Source organism: Phoenix dactylifera, chromosome 14 (genome assembly GCF_051530095.1).
Source record: "Phoenix dactylifera cultivar Ajwa chromosome 14, Ajwa_hap1_PhDact_Kaust_v1.1, whole genome shotgun sequence".
NCBI lineage: Eukaryota > Viridiplantae > Streptophyta > Magnoliopsida > Arecales > Arecaceae > Phoenix > Phoenix dactylifera.
In genome coordinates this window covers 28,807,335-28,825,592 of record NC_143203.1, presented here as the reverse complement: position 1 = coordinate 28,825,592, position 18,258 = coordinate 28,807,335, and the positions used below count along the sequence as shown (strand labels likewise).

Here is an 18,258-nt window from a genome sequence, read left to right as displayed (position 1 = left end):
AGCCGCCTTTCATCTTGCCTTTGTTACGCAAGACGCCAACAAAGATAGCATCATTAGCTCTTGGAGATATTTTTTCGAATCATTCAATCAACCGACCTTGCTTATCATCAACATATATTTGAACAATAAGCATGTCTTTGTCGCATGTTTTGATAAAAAGAGTGGTATCTAATTTATCTTTAGAAAAATTATTTTTAATCAAAAATTTACTCAAATCTATCATACCAAACTCTAGGTGCTTGTTTTAAACCATATAATGCCTTTTTGAGTTTAAAAACATGATCCAGATATACATGATTTTTAAAACCAGGAGGTTGTTCAACATAAACTTCCTCCAAAATATAACCATTTAAAAATGCACTCTTAACATCCATTTAAAAAAGTTTGAAATTTTTGAAAGATGCAAATGCAAGTAATATTCTAATTGCTTCTAATCTAGCTACCGGTGCAAATGTTTCATCAAAATCAATTCTCTTTTTGATTGTAACTTTGGGCAACTAAACTAGCCTTGTTTCTAATAACAATACCAAATTCATCCACTTTGTTTCTAAAAATTCATTTTGTACGAATAACTAGATGATCATTAGGCCTTGGGACTAAAGTCCAAACTTGATTTCTTTCGAATTGGTTTAACTCCTCTTGCATAGCAAAAATCCAACTTTCATCATTTTTGGCCTCTTTAAAATGTTTTGGCTCAATTTGTGAAAGAAATGCTAAATGATTTACAATATTACGTAAAGAACTAGTTTTTACACCTTCACCGAGATTACCAATAATGAGCTCTTGTGGATGATTATGAGCAAATCTCCATTCTTTTGGTAAATCGTCATGTTGCTCGGTTGGAGTTTGTACATTTCTTTGAAGTTGAGAAGTTGACGGTTCTTCTTGTTTCGATTCTTGAACTCTTTCTTGAGGCATTTGCTTGTTAATTGTCAAGCTTTCAACATTCACTTCATCATCATCATCATTAGTAGTAACTTTTGAAATAAAAGGCATAGATTCATCAAATGCAACATGAATAGGTTCTTCTATCAACAAGGTTCTTTTATTAAACACTCTATATGCTCTACTAGATGAAGAATAACCAATAAAAACAGTCTCATTATATTTTGCATCAAACTTGCCTAAATTATTATCCTTACCATTATTCAATGCGTAACACTTACAACCAAATGCATGCAAATGACTAATATTCGGTTTTCAATCATTCCAAAGTTCGTAAGGTGTCTTCTTCAAAATAGGTCTAATCATGGCACGGTTTATCACATAACAACACGGTTTATCACATAACATACAGTGTTGACGGCTTCAGCCCAAAAGTATCTTGGTAGATTGTTTTCACAAAGCATAGTCCTAGCCATTTTCTCTAATGTTCTATTCTTTTTTTCAACAACATCGTTTTGCTGTAGAGTTCTAGGGGCTAAGAAGTTATGATCTATACCATTTTCATCACAAAAAGTTTGAAGATGAGTGTTTTCAAATTCACCACCATGGTCGGTTCTTATGCTAGTGATCATAAAACCTTTTTTGTTTTGAAGATTACGACAAAGTTTTGAAAACTCGTAAAAAGCTTCATCCTTATGAGTTAAGAATTTCACCGAAGTAAATCTACTACAATCATCTACCATGATAAGTGCATATGATCTACCACGAAGACTAATTGTCCAAGAAAGACCAAATAAATCCATGTGAATCAATTGCAAGCATCTAGAAGTAGATACAACATTCTTTGATTGAAATGGAATTCTAGTTTGTTTTCCTAGTTGGCATGCATGACAAAGTCGATCTTTAACAAAGCTAATTTTAGGCAATTCTATAACAAGATCTTTTTTAGCAAGTTTAGAAATCAAGTCCATATTAGAAGGAGCAAGTCTTCTATACCATAACCAACCATTATCACTCATAGCCGCAAGATATTTAACATCAACATCAACAACATTATGTAAATCAACCATGTAAACATTATCAAGTCCATGACCAACAAATAAAGTTTTCTTTTCAAGAATGCTTTCAATAACAGAATGAGAATTTTCAAATACAACTTTGTTACCCTTATCACATAATTGACTTATACTAAGCACGTTATGCTTCAAACCATCAATTAATAACATATTATCAATAATAGAATTTAAATCCTCAATCTTTTTCTTTAAAACCTTATTTTCTTCTTTTAAATAATTTGAACTAGAAATAAGATTTTCATTCGTACTTTTCAACATTTCATTCTCATTTTTTAAATCCTCACATTCTTCACTAAGCATTGAAATCATCTTTTTAAGTACTTTATTTTTAACTCTAAATTTTTGAAACTCATCATGAAGTTCTTCAAAAGCATTTTGGTAAAGCTCCTAATCCTATTATTGATAATGTGTTATTAGTTGGTTTGAAACATAACTTGCTTGGCATAAGTCAATTATGTGATAAGGGTAATAATAGAGTTGTATTTGAAAATTTTTATTGTGTTATTGAAAGCATTCTTGAAAAGAAAATCTTATTTGTTGGTCATAGACTTGATAATGTTTACATGATTGATTTACATAATGTTGTTGATGTTGATGTTAAATGTCTTGCAGCTATGAGTGATAATGGTTGGTTATGGCATAGAAGACTTGCTCATTCTAATATGGACTTGATTTCTAAACTTGTTGGAAAAGATCTTGTTATAGAATTGCCTAAAATTAGCTTTGTTAAAGATCGACTTTGTCATGCATGCCAGCTAGAAAAACAAACTAGAATTCTATTTCAATCAAAGAATGTTGTATCTACTTCTAGATGCTTGCAATTGATTCACATGGATTTATTTGGTCCTTCTAGGACAATTAGTCTTCGTGGTAGATCATATGCACTTATCATGGTAGATGATTATAGTAGATTTACTTGGCTGAAATTCTTAACTCATAAGGATGAAGCTTTTTACGAGTTTTCAAAATCTTGTCGTAATCTTCAAAACAAAAAAGATTTTTTGATCACTAGCATAAGAACCGACCATGGTGGTGAACTTGAAAACACTCCTTTTCAAACTTTTTGTGATGAAAATGGTATAGATCATAACTTCTCAGCCCCTAGAACTCCACATCAAAACGATGTTGTTGAAAGAAAGAATAGAACCTTAGAGAAAATGGCTAGGACTAAGCTCTGTGAAAACAATCTACCAAGGTACTTTTGGGCTGAAACCATCCACACTGCATGTTATGTGATGAACCGCGCCATGATTAGACCTATTTTGAAGAAGACACCTTACGAACTTTGGAATGATAGAAAACCGAATATTAGTCATTTGCGTGCATTTGGTTGTAAGTGTTATGAATTGAATAATGGTAAGGATAATAGGCAAGTTTGATGCAAAATCCGATGAGGCTGCTTTTATTGGTTATTCTTCATCTAGTGAAGTATATAGAGTGTTTAATAAAAGAACTTTGTTGATAGAAGAATCTATTTATGTTGCATTTGATGAATCTATGCCTTTATTTCAAAAGTTACTACTAATGATGATGATGAAGTGAATGTTGAAAGCTTGATAATTAACAAGCGACTCAAGAAAGAGTTCAAGAATCGAAACAAGAAGAACCGTCAACTTCTCAACTTCAAAGAAATGTACAAACTCCAACTGAGCAACATGACGATTTACCAAAAGAGTGGAGATTTGCTCATAATCATCCACAAGAGCTCATTATTGGTAATCCCGATGAAGGCGTAAAAACTCGTTCTTCTTTACATAATATTGTGAATCATTTAGCATTTCTTTCACAAATTGAGCCAAAACATTTTAAAGACGCCGAAAACGATGAAAGTTGGATTTTTGCTATGCAAGAGGAGTTAAACCAATTCGAAAGAAATCAAGTTTGGACTTTAGTCCCAAGGCCTAATGATCATCCAGTTATTCGTACAAAATGGATTTTTAGAAACAAAATGGATGAATCTAGTATTGTTATTAGAAATAAGGCCCGTTTAGTTGCCCAAGGTTATAATCAAAGAGAGAAAATTGATTTTGATGAAACATTTACACCGGTAGCTAGATTAGAAGCAATTAGAATGTTTGTTACTCGCATTTGTATCTTTCAAAAATTTCAAACTTTTTCAAATGGATGTTAAGAGTGCATTTTTAAATGGTTATATTTTGAAGGAAGTTTATGTTCAACAACCTCCAAATTTTGAAAATCATGCATATCTGGATCATGTTTTTAAACTCAAAAAGGCTTTATATGGTTTAAAACAAGCACTTAGGGCTTGATATGATAGATTGAGTAAATTGTTAATTAAAATTAATTTTTCTAGAGATAAATTAGATATCACTCTTTTTATCAAAAGATGCGACAAAGAAATGCTTATTTTTCAAATATATGTTGATGATATCATTTTCGGTGCTACTATGAAGATATATGTAAAGAATTCTCTAAGTGTATGCAAGGTGAATTCAAGAAGAGCATGATGGGCAAATTGAACTATTTTCTCGGATTGCAAATCAAACAAGGCAAAGATGGATTTTTCATCAATCAAGCTAAGTATACAAGGGATCTACTCAAACGATTCAAGATGGATGGAGCAAAGTCAATTGGAACCCCTATGAGTCCAACAAAGCTTGATAAGGATGAAAATGGTAGAAGTGTTAATGAAAAGATATATCGCGGTATGATCGGCTCGCTTTTATATTTAACGGAAAATAGACCTGATATTATGTTTAGTATGTGCTTATGTGCTCGATTTCAACTTGTCCTAAGGAATCACATGTTATAGCTGTTAAACATATTCTTAGATATCTTATTGGCACTCAAAATCTAAGCCTATTCTATCCTAAGGATACGAATTTTGACCTAGTTGGATATATGGATGCGGACTTTGCCGGATGTAGGTTAGACTGAAAAAGTACTAGCGGGCTTCTTGGACATGCCTTAGTTTCATGGTTTAATCGAAAACAAAACTCAGTTGCACTTTCTACGGCGGAGGCGGAATACATCGCGGCCGGTAGTTGTTGTGCACAATTTTTTTGGATGAGACAACAATTAGATGACTTTGATTTGTCATATGATCATATTTCGATTATGTGTGATAATACTAATGCTATTAATCTGTATTAGTTCTTTTTATATTTTATATTCAATGCATAGATTAAGGGAGAGTTAATTATGTGATCATCTATCTATAAATATTTCTGTTGATGTCAAAAGGGGGAGTAATATTAGTCATTTATTTAGTCATCAATGTTTGTCATCATCAAAAAGGGAAAGATTGTTAGACTAAGTTTTTATAAGATTGATTGTGATGATAGCAAACATTATGCGAATATTTATTAAGAAGATTTTCAAAGTGTTGTTAGTATGTTGTATATTACCTTGTTTTATATGCATACATGAATTCCTTGGCATTGCACTTCTTAAAAGGTTGGTTATAAATATGAATTGAATTAATAATTAATGATGATATTTTAGTAGTTATTTATATTTTTTTAAATATTACTTTTTGTATAAATGAAAGTGGTATACATTCAAGTGAATGAATCATTCTTAGTAACATGATTGTTACATACACTCCTTAGATATTGTCTTAGTATTTTTGGCATATCTGGAGATGTACTAACTAAAGTGCTATGAAATTTGATTATTTTATACTAGACTCATATATCTATAAGTTTATGTTTTGCAAATTTTTTAGATCTAACTTCTAGTAAGTGAAATAAGAGCTGCAAATAAAGTAATTGCAGTAGACAGCTTTTCAAAACCAGCTTTGGTATTTTGACTACGTCTCCCAAACCACATGGAGGAAAAATCTGGAAAAAATACAGCAAGTGGACAACTCATAAATTTACTTTACATCCTTCTATGGTTTGTGCAGAAAAAATCGTTTGAAGGAGGAAACAGAGGCTCCAATCTATCATATCAAATCACAAAGTTGAAACTGCGAATTTTCAAATTTGAAATTCAAATTTTGGAGCCCAATTAAAGGGTATTTTGGTCTTTTCTCAACATCAATGGCTATTAACTCTTGAAGCCTATAAATAGGAGTATCTTCATCAACATTTAAAAGAAAGAATTGAAGAGAAATCAAGAGAGTATTGTGCTTACAAGTAAAAAGCCTTTCTTGTTGAGAAATTGAGTGTAGTGCTTATATTTGTTTATTCTTGAGAGATAAGTTGTATTATTTTCATTCTTGTTATTTTGATTAAATATTGTTAGAGAGTTATTGAGCTCTTGTTAGCTTGAGTGATAGAGAGTGATTGCTTGGGAGGATTGTACTCTAGGTAAACAAGGGAATGCTTGAGGGAGTAGATCAACCAAAGGTTAGCTCGGATATCACCAAGTGTAAAGATTGCTTGCACCCGGAAGACAAGCATTTTGTAAAGCTTTGGATAAGAATAGTGGATTAAATCTTGGAAAGAAGGGGAATGGATATAGGCTCACAAGGTGACCGAACCACTATAAATCGTCATTTATCACTTTTCTTTCCTTCACTCTTTATTTTTCCATACTTAGTTGTATAATTGTGATTATTACTTGCTATACTAGTTGCATCTAGTTTATTTCATTAGATTTAAAAACTTGAAGGGATTTGATTTTATTTTCACAAAAAATTTATAAAATCCAATTCACCCCTTTCTCTTGGGTTTGCCACTCCAGGCCAATAATTGGTATCAATTATTATAAGTTCTAAAAAGAAACCTAAATTAGGTACTCTTATAAGTTCTAATGGCATGTTGCATGATCAGCAACATGCAAGCGTATGAACTGGCATATAGAATACATAAGTAGGGTGAGAGAGATTTTGTTATTACAAGTTAGGCTATGTATATAGCCTCACCATTCTTAATCTGCATTAAATTTCGAGGTTTAGCTAAAGTCATCACAAGGTATCAGGATTAGCGATTTAGGTTACTGTGTCATGACCAGAATCAAGTGTGAAAAGTAAACTGTCCTTCATTCTTCCTGTTGAATAGAAGATGACAGCCTGTTGGATCTTTATTGATACAAGGGAGTATCTTACTGAAAAAATTATAAAGGGTAAGATTTGGTAGCCAGACTCCTTCAGTTGGAAGTGATAACTTAATCATTGAGGTAAACGATGTTTTATAATGAAATAGTTTCTTTTTTTTTTCTTTTTATTCTTGGCTGGGTCAAACTACATGTGGTTGATGTTCTGTAGACCGTGCTTGGGAATTCTATGTAGATGAAGCTACATGTAATTATAATTTCAGTATTTTGCTACTATATCAGATGTTTGGTTGATTGTGCATACACTTTCAGCCAATGGAAAGCGACTATTTGGCTAGATGTAATTAAGAGATGTAATGTGAATATGATAGTTGAATAATTTATGATAATTTACAGTTATATACTAATATCATGTATGATAAAAATATCATCACATTTTATCAAGTGTATTAGTGGCATCGTCATAAATAATACTATTAAATCCCTGTAAGAATATAGTAGTCAAGATAAACAACATATCTGAAGTAAGGAACTCTTATAATATAATAATATATTTACTATATTAATATAATAAATAATTTATTATTGTAATATACATTATTCCATTATTTTCTGATACTACACTAAATATAATAATATATAATTATAAAATTTGTATATGGATATCCGATAATAATGCAGTACATTATTATATCATTCATCACATTATTTTTTCATTTGTCAGAAAATTATAATTTTATATTAAATTATTGGCATAATGCGTATTTGATTAGTATCAAGATTTAAGTGTTGTTGGCATGGGGCATGCAGGCCAGTGGTCACCAAGGTATGTGCCGTATTGGAAGAAAAAAATGACTTCTGGCTCAATATTAAGCTGTATTTTCTCATCTTGAACCGGCATGGTTTGATAGGGGCCAACTTAGATCTATACTGGCCAACATACAACTTAGTAATGACCTCGTGAATGGTTCATGATGCATGTTGGTTGACACCAATAGGCACAGGCTGGCATTAAGCATTGATTTTAATACACGTTATATTTCACAAGATACTATGATATTATGTGATTGCAATATTATATATTATGATTGTCAATAATATCATATTAAGATATTATGATATCATATAATGATAACAATAGTGTGGTCTTATTACATTACAGCAATAAAGGGTAAAGTTTCTCAATTGGACTAATTTTGTGACTTGGCCCTATTGGAAAATGATAAAATTGCTTCCATGTATTGCCATGTTAACTTTGCTGGTAGCGGGATATTTTTGTTATCATCCGATGAAGGTGCATGCTATAGATTAAATGACAGAATCCTGGAAAGTGAAGCTACCTAAGTCAAACACTTGGGGTTAAAATTGTCATTTACTGTTAGGACCAAGATACAGAGTTGTTCTGACCACAGCAAGATAACTTAATGATTTATCATATATTTTATAGGTTGATGCCTATATATAAAAACACCAATATTGAAATATTACTAAAGTGTCGACAATCTTGTATTATTACTAATGATACTATTATATTTGCTTACACATTGCCACTATTGAATTTATTCTTATTGCTTTGAAGTGACAAATCTCACCCATCTAACTACTGTATGATTTGATATGCAGTTATATTAGCTGTAGAGTGCATTTGGCCCCAAATATGTATTTTAATATGTAACTACATGCCAGATGCCAAACTATGTTGAAACATTGGATTTGAGCTCGTTGTCGTAACATGGATTGTTGCATGTTCAACTATCTGCAACCAAACAGGCCTATGGTGCAATTATGGATTTTATAGGCTTAAACAACTCAGCAAAGTGTTTACATTAGCTTATTAGTGAGTGATGGGATTTTAGCTTACTAAAGGCTCAGTTAAAATTCCTCTTTTTTCTCTATCATTTGTTGCCTTTTTGTGATTGTGTTCTTGTTTCAACCTTGGGTTTGCAACTTAAAATGAACTCATGATGTACATCATCATAGATATCATTGTGTGCATTTGTAATAATACTGCAGGGCAAGCATCAAAAGCTCCTTCAGTCTTATCTAGGCTGAATAATTTTTTGTTTTCGTAACTTTGACAGTTTTGACAGAAACTAAAAACAATAGCTTAGAAATATTAAAATATTAAATTAGAAAAAATATTTGAAGTCAAGAAAGTAAGTTATGCTTAATCTAAAAGGATGGTGCATTGTTTGAGATCTTTGTCTCATTTTGGAGGTTTTGCATCGGAAAAGTCAGAAAAAATATTATTTCTTAGCAAAATGTTAAAAATAATGTTTGACATTATTTTAGGGAGTAATATGTCATTTTAATTATTGTTTGTTGATTATCAATTGACTGGCAATCATAAAATTATGAGATTTAACTCAATAGGCAACCCATATGTTGATAGATTTCTTTAATTTCTTTGTACTCACAGTGCTTTCAGATTTCGAAGCATTCAAAGTTTATGTTAGGCTTGAGAATATGTTTCTTGAAATCCAACGGGATGAACAAATTGTAAAGAGGTGTAAAACATGCATATAAAGGTTTTGTGTTTTCTCTGAGTTAAAATCGTCATGTCAATTCTGTTATTGCATTAAAGTTGAGGTCTTAAGTCAGTCTGCTCTGGATGGTTACATAGAAACAAAAGTGAGATTTTGAGGGGAAAGCTCTAGCATTAGCTTGATAACTTGATTGCCAAATTTCAGGGTAGTGGTACTGCCAGTTTAATTCGTTGTGGACTCAACTGCATATCTGATGTCAGGAGTTTGTCAACGTATTCTATAATCATCATAAACTTGGTTTGCTTGTGGGATGCAAATGGTAAGCAGTAGTCAGGAATCTTTTCGTGAAGGATGTTACTTATGAAAGAAACCCTAATCAAATTCTAAACTATGCTTCTTTTAGTGCATGGAAACAAAATTTTGTTAAGCTAATATGCACTTTTACAGGAGAAGGATCTCCTATCTCGGTCCATGTGTTCGTCCACAATCAAACAAATATGTTACAACAATTGTGAAGTTGAATATTATTTTTCAAAAGCTAGGATGCATGTTTGATGTGTATATTTCCTCAACGTTCACTTACAAGAACGCCGAAACACTGTACATTTATTTTAGTTTTGTTTCCATTACAATTGTAAAATTTGTGCTTCGACAACTATAAGAATAAACATACCTACTAATTATTAATGCATTTAAGTGTGTTTTTGCTCCGTCTCTTATTTTATATATTGGCTCTATGAAAGAATTTGTTGGCATGTATATGCTTTGAAAATACTCGGTATATATGCTTGTTAAAGAAATTGTGAGGAAATGGAGCATTAGTGTTGCAGTGAGAGATTTTTACCATCATGGAATTGCATTTTCTTTTGACACAGATTTGCGTAAGCATGGAAATACTTATGTTTATATCTGCTATGCAATTCATGAATCGAAGGAATGCTGCCTTTGCCAGGAGTGGGGAGTTTAGGGGTATTTGTGGCATTAACAATGCTGTAGAGTCCTGTAATAACCCCAAAATATTTTTTTTATATAAAAAGGGATAGAATAGTCCTTTAAAATTGATATAAGGGGTAAAATTGGAAGTAATCAAAAGTTAACGGCATAACAGTAGATATGTTGAAGTGTTAGGGGCAAAAATGAGAATTTAATAATATTAAACAAAGGGTGAATAGTGTCTTGATGTGACATAAATCATGGGTTTGAGCTGGCTCACGGGAGTGAAACAGAGAGGAGAGGAAAAAAAAAAGAAGAGGAAAGGAAAGGAAGAAAGAAAGAGGAAGAAAAAGAAGAAAAGGGAAAGGAAGGAGATCCCGATTGCGTTGCCAGCTGAAGGAAAAAACGTAGATCTCCTTCCTCTCTACGCAAGGATCTCGATTTCCAAAAAGAAAAAGGTAAATATCCATCCCTATCTAGTCTTTTGATGACATTAGGCTATACAAAAGTTGGATGTAGTCTAGAGGGGTCGGATAAGGGTTGTAGAGGTGGTTAAAAGAGGAAGAATCGGATTTCGACAAATTTTTCCGGCACTACGGAAAAACTGTGTCGAAGTTCCAACTTCGGTGAATTATTTAGGGGGTCAAACGGCCTCCGATGATGATGCATGTTATCTCCTTGGAATCCTCTATGAGTGTAGAATGTTAGGTAAAAATTTCATCAAATTTGAAGTCCTGAAAGTGGATCAAAACCGGGATGAAGTAACCCACTGTCAGTCCGGGTTACTGTTCATCCGGGTGGAAAATAGGGGATTTCATGCTATAATAGGGTATTAAGCCTAGATTAAGCTAAGGGGACCTTGTACTCATGCAAGGGAATCCCTAGTATACATAAATGATGAGTTAATTAATAGAAAAAGAAAAAGAGAGAAAAGAAAAGATTTAGAGAACGGGGGAGTTGAATCAATTAAAGTTCTCTATATTATAATTGGCACGTAGATTATGGCTCTTGATACAAACCTAAATGTATTGTAAATGCATGTATCAGTTGGGCAAGAAGCTAGGGAACAAGGGGAAGAAGTTCCCCACTGCCAGCTGTAGATTTTTGGAGGCGTATCAGGGCTGTGCCAGATTGACAGGTGAGTGGGAGTCGTACTTTGCACCATGAGCATCCTTAATTCATTTTCATGAATGTCGCCAAGTGTGAATTGATTCCACTTGAGCATATTGATTGATATTGTAGTAGATTCCTCTATAATCTTGATTCTCCATGCTTGATTATTTTGTACATGCATTTGAGGGAACATTGAGAGGAATTACAAGGGGTAGATGAGTAGTTAAATTGGTTCCAAATTGTGAAATGACTTCTTTTGTAAATTGATTTCATTTCCTCTATTTCAAAGACTTGTGAGTGGTAGCCTTGATTATACTCCTTTATGAGTAGTTAAATTGGATCCGAATTGTGAAATGACTTCTTTTGTAAATTGATTTCATTTCCTCTATTTCAAAGACTTGTAGAGCCCTTCTCATGGTATATTGAGTTGCATTGTACTCCCGTGATTCCTCACTCCCAACCCTGATGTTAGTTATGATTGGGTCATGACCGAGTGAGTGGTAGTCTTGATTATGCTCCTTTTTAGTAGAGTATTGGAAGGGTGCATTATGGCATTTATGCATGGCTTGGCAGTATCTACAGGACACCTATAGTCGATGGGGTTGAACATCGGCCTGTGTGCACATAGTAGCCTTCTGGGTGGGCGGAGCCCAATCCCTTCCTAGGGGGGACACGGCCCTAGGCGTAGGATCGGCCGGTCCTACGACTTATATTCTGCTTGCCGCCGGACATAGTAAGACCCCGCGAGGTACAGTATGGCTTTCTGCGGATGTAAAATTTCCGCGAGGTGCCGTTTAGTATATAGATGTGAGATGGATTTCTGTTCTGGATACTGGCCAGCATTTACATTATCAATATGGTGTCTTATCCTGCATATGCATGTGACAGTGGGGAGTTATTGCTAGTTCGCCTGGGGCGTAAAACCCACCTCCCGACAGCTGTCTAGCATTTATATTATCGATATGGTGTCTTATCCTGCATATGCATGTGACAGTAGGGAGTTGTTGCTGGTTCGCCTGGGGCGTAAAACCCACCTCCCGATAGCTGTTTTGTTGATGATTCAGCCTATTGACACCTGATTTATATGATTCAGTACTATGACCTGTTGAGCATATTCATGTTATCATACATACTTATTTGATTATTCTATATATGCTCCAGATGAGTTGATTGGGATTGTGATGATTTACTCCTTATTTCTTATGTTGAGTTATGTGTACCTTGTTCTTGACGACTGCTCATATGCTCTTAAGATTTCACCTTGAGCCATGATTATATCTTGTCTCATATGCATAGTACTCTCTACTCCACTCACTGAGTATTTATATACTCCCTAGTTTGGTGTTTTTGATTGCAGGGCAGGTATTGTATAGAGAGGAGCAGGATTAGTGGTTGCCTGCTAGCTGTGCCGCTCCATAGTATAGTATAATGTAGATAGAGGTTTATCCTCTTTTGGTGTATTATAAACCTTCTGTTGTATATAGTGTATAGTTACAGTCATAGATCCTATTGTGAATATGGGTTTGACCATGGATGAAATGGGAAGCAGATTTTTATACAGATGAGTTATATGCCTGAGATGATATATTGATATATATTGTCCAGGTTCATTATATGACAGATTATGTGATTACTGCTCTGACAGGTAGTGTTGTATGTATTGAGATAATTCTGACAGGTCACTATAGGAAAAGTGATCATTTTGTGCTTGTATTATGCCAAATTTTTCAAGATTTATTGATGATTGATAGGTAGTAGGGTTCCACGCGGTGGATGGTGGCCTTATGCCTACCCGCACCCTAGGACCGTCGCGGCGGCCCGCCGGAACGGGGCGGGGGTCGTGACAAAGCTTGGTATCAGAGCAAAGGTTAAGAAGAGTCCTGTCAGAGCAATAGGGTGAGTCAGGATTAAGTATAAGATTATACTATGGAGCATAGGGTTTTTCTGTATGTTAATTTATGAGTCATTTACAATTCAGTAAAATATATTATGACTCAGTGTATAACGACCGCCCTCTCTTTTTAACTCTTTTAGAGACATATAAAGAATACCTCAAAGGAGAGGACCTGCTCGTCCTGGAAGGAGGATGGAGCCAGATATAACATTGGATGCGGGTTCTGCACATGTCGAGCCCCAAAGAGAAAAATCTCCTCCTGCTGATAGACGGAGGGTTAATGATCAAGGAGAGGTAGGAAGTAGAGATGCATTGATGGAACAGTTACTGGCGGAGAATCAGGCTCTGAGAGAGCAGATTGCTCGGAGGAAACCTCCTGCCCCGTCAGTAGTATCCATCTCACCTCCTGTACCTGTGCCAAGAAGTTTGGCCAGGCGGGCTCTAGATGATGAAGGGATTACTGTACAGGAATTTCTTAGGCTCAGAACCCCGGAGTTTAAGGGGGAAGAAGGTGAAGATCCTCAGAGATTTCTGGAGGAGACTGAAAAGATGATACGGAGACTGCCTTGTTCTGATGCAAGAGCTATGGAACTTGTAGGGCTTACAATGAAGGAAGATGCCTGGGACTGGTACCAGAGACAAGTGGAGGACAGATTGTACAGTAGGAATCCTCCAACCTGGGAAGAGTTCAGGCAAGCAGTGATGGATGAGTTTTTGTCTCCGGCTGAGAGACAAAATCGAGCTCTTCAGTTTGAGAGGCTGAAGCAGATGCCCGGAATGAGCGTATCTGAGTACGCTCGTGAGTTTACTAGATTGGGGAAGTATGCTCCTTACATCATCCCCACTGAAGCTGCCAGGATAGAAAGATTCAGGCGGGGTCTGATTTTCCCGCTTTATAATACAATACTGGCAGTAGAGGTCCCCACCTTGTCTAGGCTGATAGATAAAGCAAAACAATGGGAGACCAGAAACAAAGAGGAAAGAGCTGAAAGAGAACAGAGAAAAATGAGTGTGGGGAAGGAGCAAAGCAGTAGAGGTAGATCTGAGGGAGTAGATCTCTCGGAGGGTCCGACGGAGTAGTTTGTACGCTCAGCTCCACCTGCCCCACATAAGAGGAAATGGAGGGGAAGAGGTCAATCACAAGATACTTTTCTACCATCAGTACCTCGTCCTCCAGTCACTATAGCCAGAACTGAATCCGGGTTCCAATCATGGCCAGTGTGTGGCATATGTGGGAAGCAACACCCTGACAGATGCAGAATGGGTCAGGGAGTGTGTTACAGATATGGACAGCCGGGTCATTTTGCTAGAGAATGCCCGCAGGGTGCCACCCAGCAGTTTGTGCCTTCAGCATCCTACCCTTCTGTGCAGATGGACAGGCCTAGTAGTAGGGAGCCTGTAGGCAGAGGTAGAGGTTAGACACCAGCATCACAGCAGAGTGCTGGACCATCCCAGCCATCAGCTCCAGCAGGCAGAGGGCAAGGAAGGGTGTTCACGGTAAATCCACAGGAGGCACAGGCATCGAATGCAGCTGTGACAGGTATGCTCCTCATTGATAAGATTAAAGCTAGAGTGTTGTTTAATTGTGGAGCTACCCATTCATTTGTGTCCCCTTATTTTGCTAAAAAGTTAGCTAAGGATAAGATATTAATGAATATTCCCTTAGCTATTAGTACACCTATAGGGGATAGTATAGAAGCGAAGTATGTGTATCCTACCTGTGTGGTAGAGATAGAAGGTAAAACACTCCCAGTTTATTTGATTCCCAATACCACACCGAGCAGAATATGAAGAACGGATACACTAACCCCTTTGAGTAATCAGGTAATTTACTTTTTTAAATTCGAGGACGAATTTTATATAAGAGGGAGAGGATGTAATAACCCCAAAATATTTTTTTTATATAAAAAGGAATAGAATAGTCCTTTAAAATTGATATAAGGGGTAAAATTGGAAGGAATCAAAAGTTAATGGCATAACAGTAGATATGTTGAAGTGTTAGGGGCAAAATGAGAATTTAATAATATTAAACAAAGGGTGAATAGTGTCTTGATGTGACATAAATCATGGGTTTGAGCTGGCTCACGGGAGTGAAATAGAGAGGAGAGGGGGAGGGTTCTCAGACGACAACAGAGAGGAAAAAAAAAGAAGAGGAAAGGAAAGGAGGAAAGAAAGAGGAAGAAAAAGAAGAAAAGGGAAAGGAAGGAGATCCCGGTTGCGTTGCCAGCTGAAGGGAAAAACGTAGATCTCCTTCCTCTCTACGCAAGGATCTCGATTTCCAAAAAAAAAAAGGTAAATATCCGTCCCTATCTAGTCTTTTGATGACATTAGGCTATACAAAGGGTGGATGTAGTCTAGAGGGGTCGGATAAGGGTTGTAGAGGTGGTTAAAAGAGGAAGAATCGGATTTCGACAAATTTTTCCGGCACTACGGAAAAACTGTGTCGAAGTCCCAACTTCGGTGAATTATTTAGGGGGTCAAACGGCCTCCGATGATGATGCATGTTATCTCCTTGGAATCCTCTATGAGTGTAGAATGTTAGGTAAAAATTTCATCAAATTTGGAGTCCTGAAAGTGGATCAAAATCGGGATGAAGTAACCCACTGTCAGTCCGGGTTACTGTTCATCCGGGTGGAAAATAGGGGATTTCATGCTATAATAGGGTATTAAGCCTAGATTAAGCTAAGGGGACCTTGTACTCATGCAAGGGAATCCCTAGTATACATAAATGATGAGTTAATTAATAGAAAAAGAAAAAGAGAAAGAAAAGATTTAGAGAACGGGGGAGTTGAATCAATTAAAGTTCTCTATATTATAATTGGCATGTAGATTATGGCTCTTGATACAAACCTAAATGTATTGTAAATGCATGTATCAGTTGGGCAATAAGCTAGGGAACAAGAGGAAGAAGTTTCCCACTGCCAGCTGTAGATTTTTGGAGGCGTATCAGGGCTGTGCCAGATTGACAGGTGAGTGGGAGTCGTACTTTGCACCATATGCATCCTTAATTCATTTTCATGAATGTCGCCAAGTGTGAATTGATTCCACTTGAGCATATTGATTGATATTGTAGTAGATTTCTCTATAATCTTGATTCTCCATGTTTGATTATTTTGTACATGCATTTGAGGGAACATTGAGAGGAATTACAAGGGGTAGATGAGTAGTTAAATTGGTTCCAAATTGTGAAATGACTTTTTTTTGTAAATTGATTTCATTTTCTCTATTTCAAAGACTTGTGAGTGGTAGCCTTGATTATACTCCTTTATGAGTAGTTAAATTGGATCCGAATTGTGAAATGACTTCTTTTGTAAATTGATTTCATTTCCTCTATTTCAAAGACTTGTAGAGCCCTTCTCATGGTATATTGAGTTGCATTGTACTCCCGTGATTCCTCACTCCCAACCCTGATGTTAGTTATGATTGGGTCATGACCGAGTGAGTGGTAGTCTTGATTATGCTCCTTTTTAGTAGAGTATTGGAAGGGTGCATTATGGCATTTATGCATGGCTTGGCAGTATCTACAGGACACCTATAGTCGATGGGGTTGAACATCGGCCTGTGTGCACATAGTAGCCTTCTGGGTGGGCGGAGCCCAATCCCTTCCTAGGGGGGACACGGCCCTAGGCGTAGGATCGGCCGGTCCTACGACTTATATTCTGCTTGCCGCCGGACATAGTAAGACCCCGCGAGGTGCAGTATGGCTTTCCGCGGATGTAGAATTCCCGCGAGGTGCCGTTTAGTATATAGATGTGAGATGGATTTCTGTTCTGGATACTGGCCAGCATTTACATTATCAATATGGTGTCTTATCCTGCATATGCATGTGACAGTGGGGAGTTGTTGCTAATTCGCCTGGGGCGTAAAACCCACCTCCCGACAGCTGTCTAGCATTTATATTATCGATATGGTGTCTTATCCTGCATATGCATGTGACAGTAGGGAGTTGTTGCTGGTTCGCCTGGGGCGTAAAACCCACCTCCCGATAGCTGTCTTGTTGATGATTCAACCTATTGACACCTGATTTATATGATTCAGTACTATGACCTGTTGAGCATATTCATTTTATCATAAATACTTATTTGATTATTCTATATATGCTCCAGATGAGTTGATTGGGATTGTGATGATTTACTCCTTATTTCTTATGTTGAGTTATGTGTACCCTGTTCTTGACAACTGCTCATATGCTCTTGAGATTTCACCTCGAGCCATGATTATATCTTGTCTCATGTGCATAGTACTCTCTACTCTACTCACTGAGTATTTATATACTCACTCCCCAGTTTGGTGTTTTTGATTGCAGGGCAGGTATTGTATAGAGAGGAGCCGGATTAGTGGTTGCCTGCTAGCTGTGCCGCTCATAGTATAGTATAATGTAGATAGAGGTTTATCCCCTTTTGGTGTATTATAAACCTTCTGTTGTATATAGTGTATAGTTACAGTTATAGATCCTGTTGTGGATATGGGTTTGACCATGGATGGAATGAAAAGCAGATTTTTATACAAATGAGTTATATGTCTGAGATGATGTATTGATAATATTGTCCAGGTTCATTATGTGACAGATTATGTGATTACTGCTCTGACAGGTAGTGTTATTGTATGTATTGAGATAATCCTGACAGGTCACTATAGGAAAAGTGATCATTTTGTGCATGTATCATGCCAAATTTTTCAAGATTTATTGATGCTTGATAGGTAGTAGGGTTCCACACGGTGGCTGGTGGCCTTATGCCTACCCGCACCTTAGGACCGTCGCGGCGGCCCGCCGGAACGGGGCGGGGGTCGTGACAAGTCCCAAGTTACCCTTGGACCTCATGTAAGCAGGGAAAAAAGGGGGAAAATGATAAAAAGAGATGTTACCTGAGATCCAATTTTACTCTAATCAAGTCATAAGTCATTCTGT

General features: G+C 36.1%; 2 protein-coding genes across 3 annotated transcripts in view; both read left to right on the top strand.

Moving 5' to 3' along the window:
• Window positions 1–15,458, top strand: part of LOC149751410 (uncharacterized) — a 45,581-nt gene extending 30,123 nt beyond the window's left edge. The window contains exon 5 of the mRNA XM_088710524.1: window positions 12,813–15,458. Within this exon, the coding sequence (XP_088566650.1) occupies window positions 13,542–14,429 (888 nt within the window). The 5' untranslated portion in view covers window positions 12,813–13,541 and the 3' untranslated portion in view covers window positions 14,430–15,458. The remainder of the gene's footprint in view (window positions 1–12,812) is intronic.
• The window catches only part of LOC103696727 (polyadenylate-binding protein 8-like), a 27,353-nt gene continuing 9,189 nt past the window's right edge, over window positions 95–18,258 (top strand). For both annotated transcript variants that reach the window (XM_088710530.2, XM_088710535.2), the window contains exons 1-2: window positions 95–9,728; window positions 9,857–17,941. The gene's annotated coding sequence lies outside the window, so the exon portion shown is untranslated. The remainder of the gene's footprint in view (window positions 9,729–9,856; window positions 17,942–18,258) is intronic.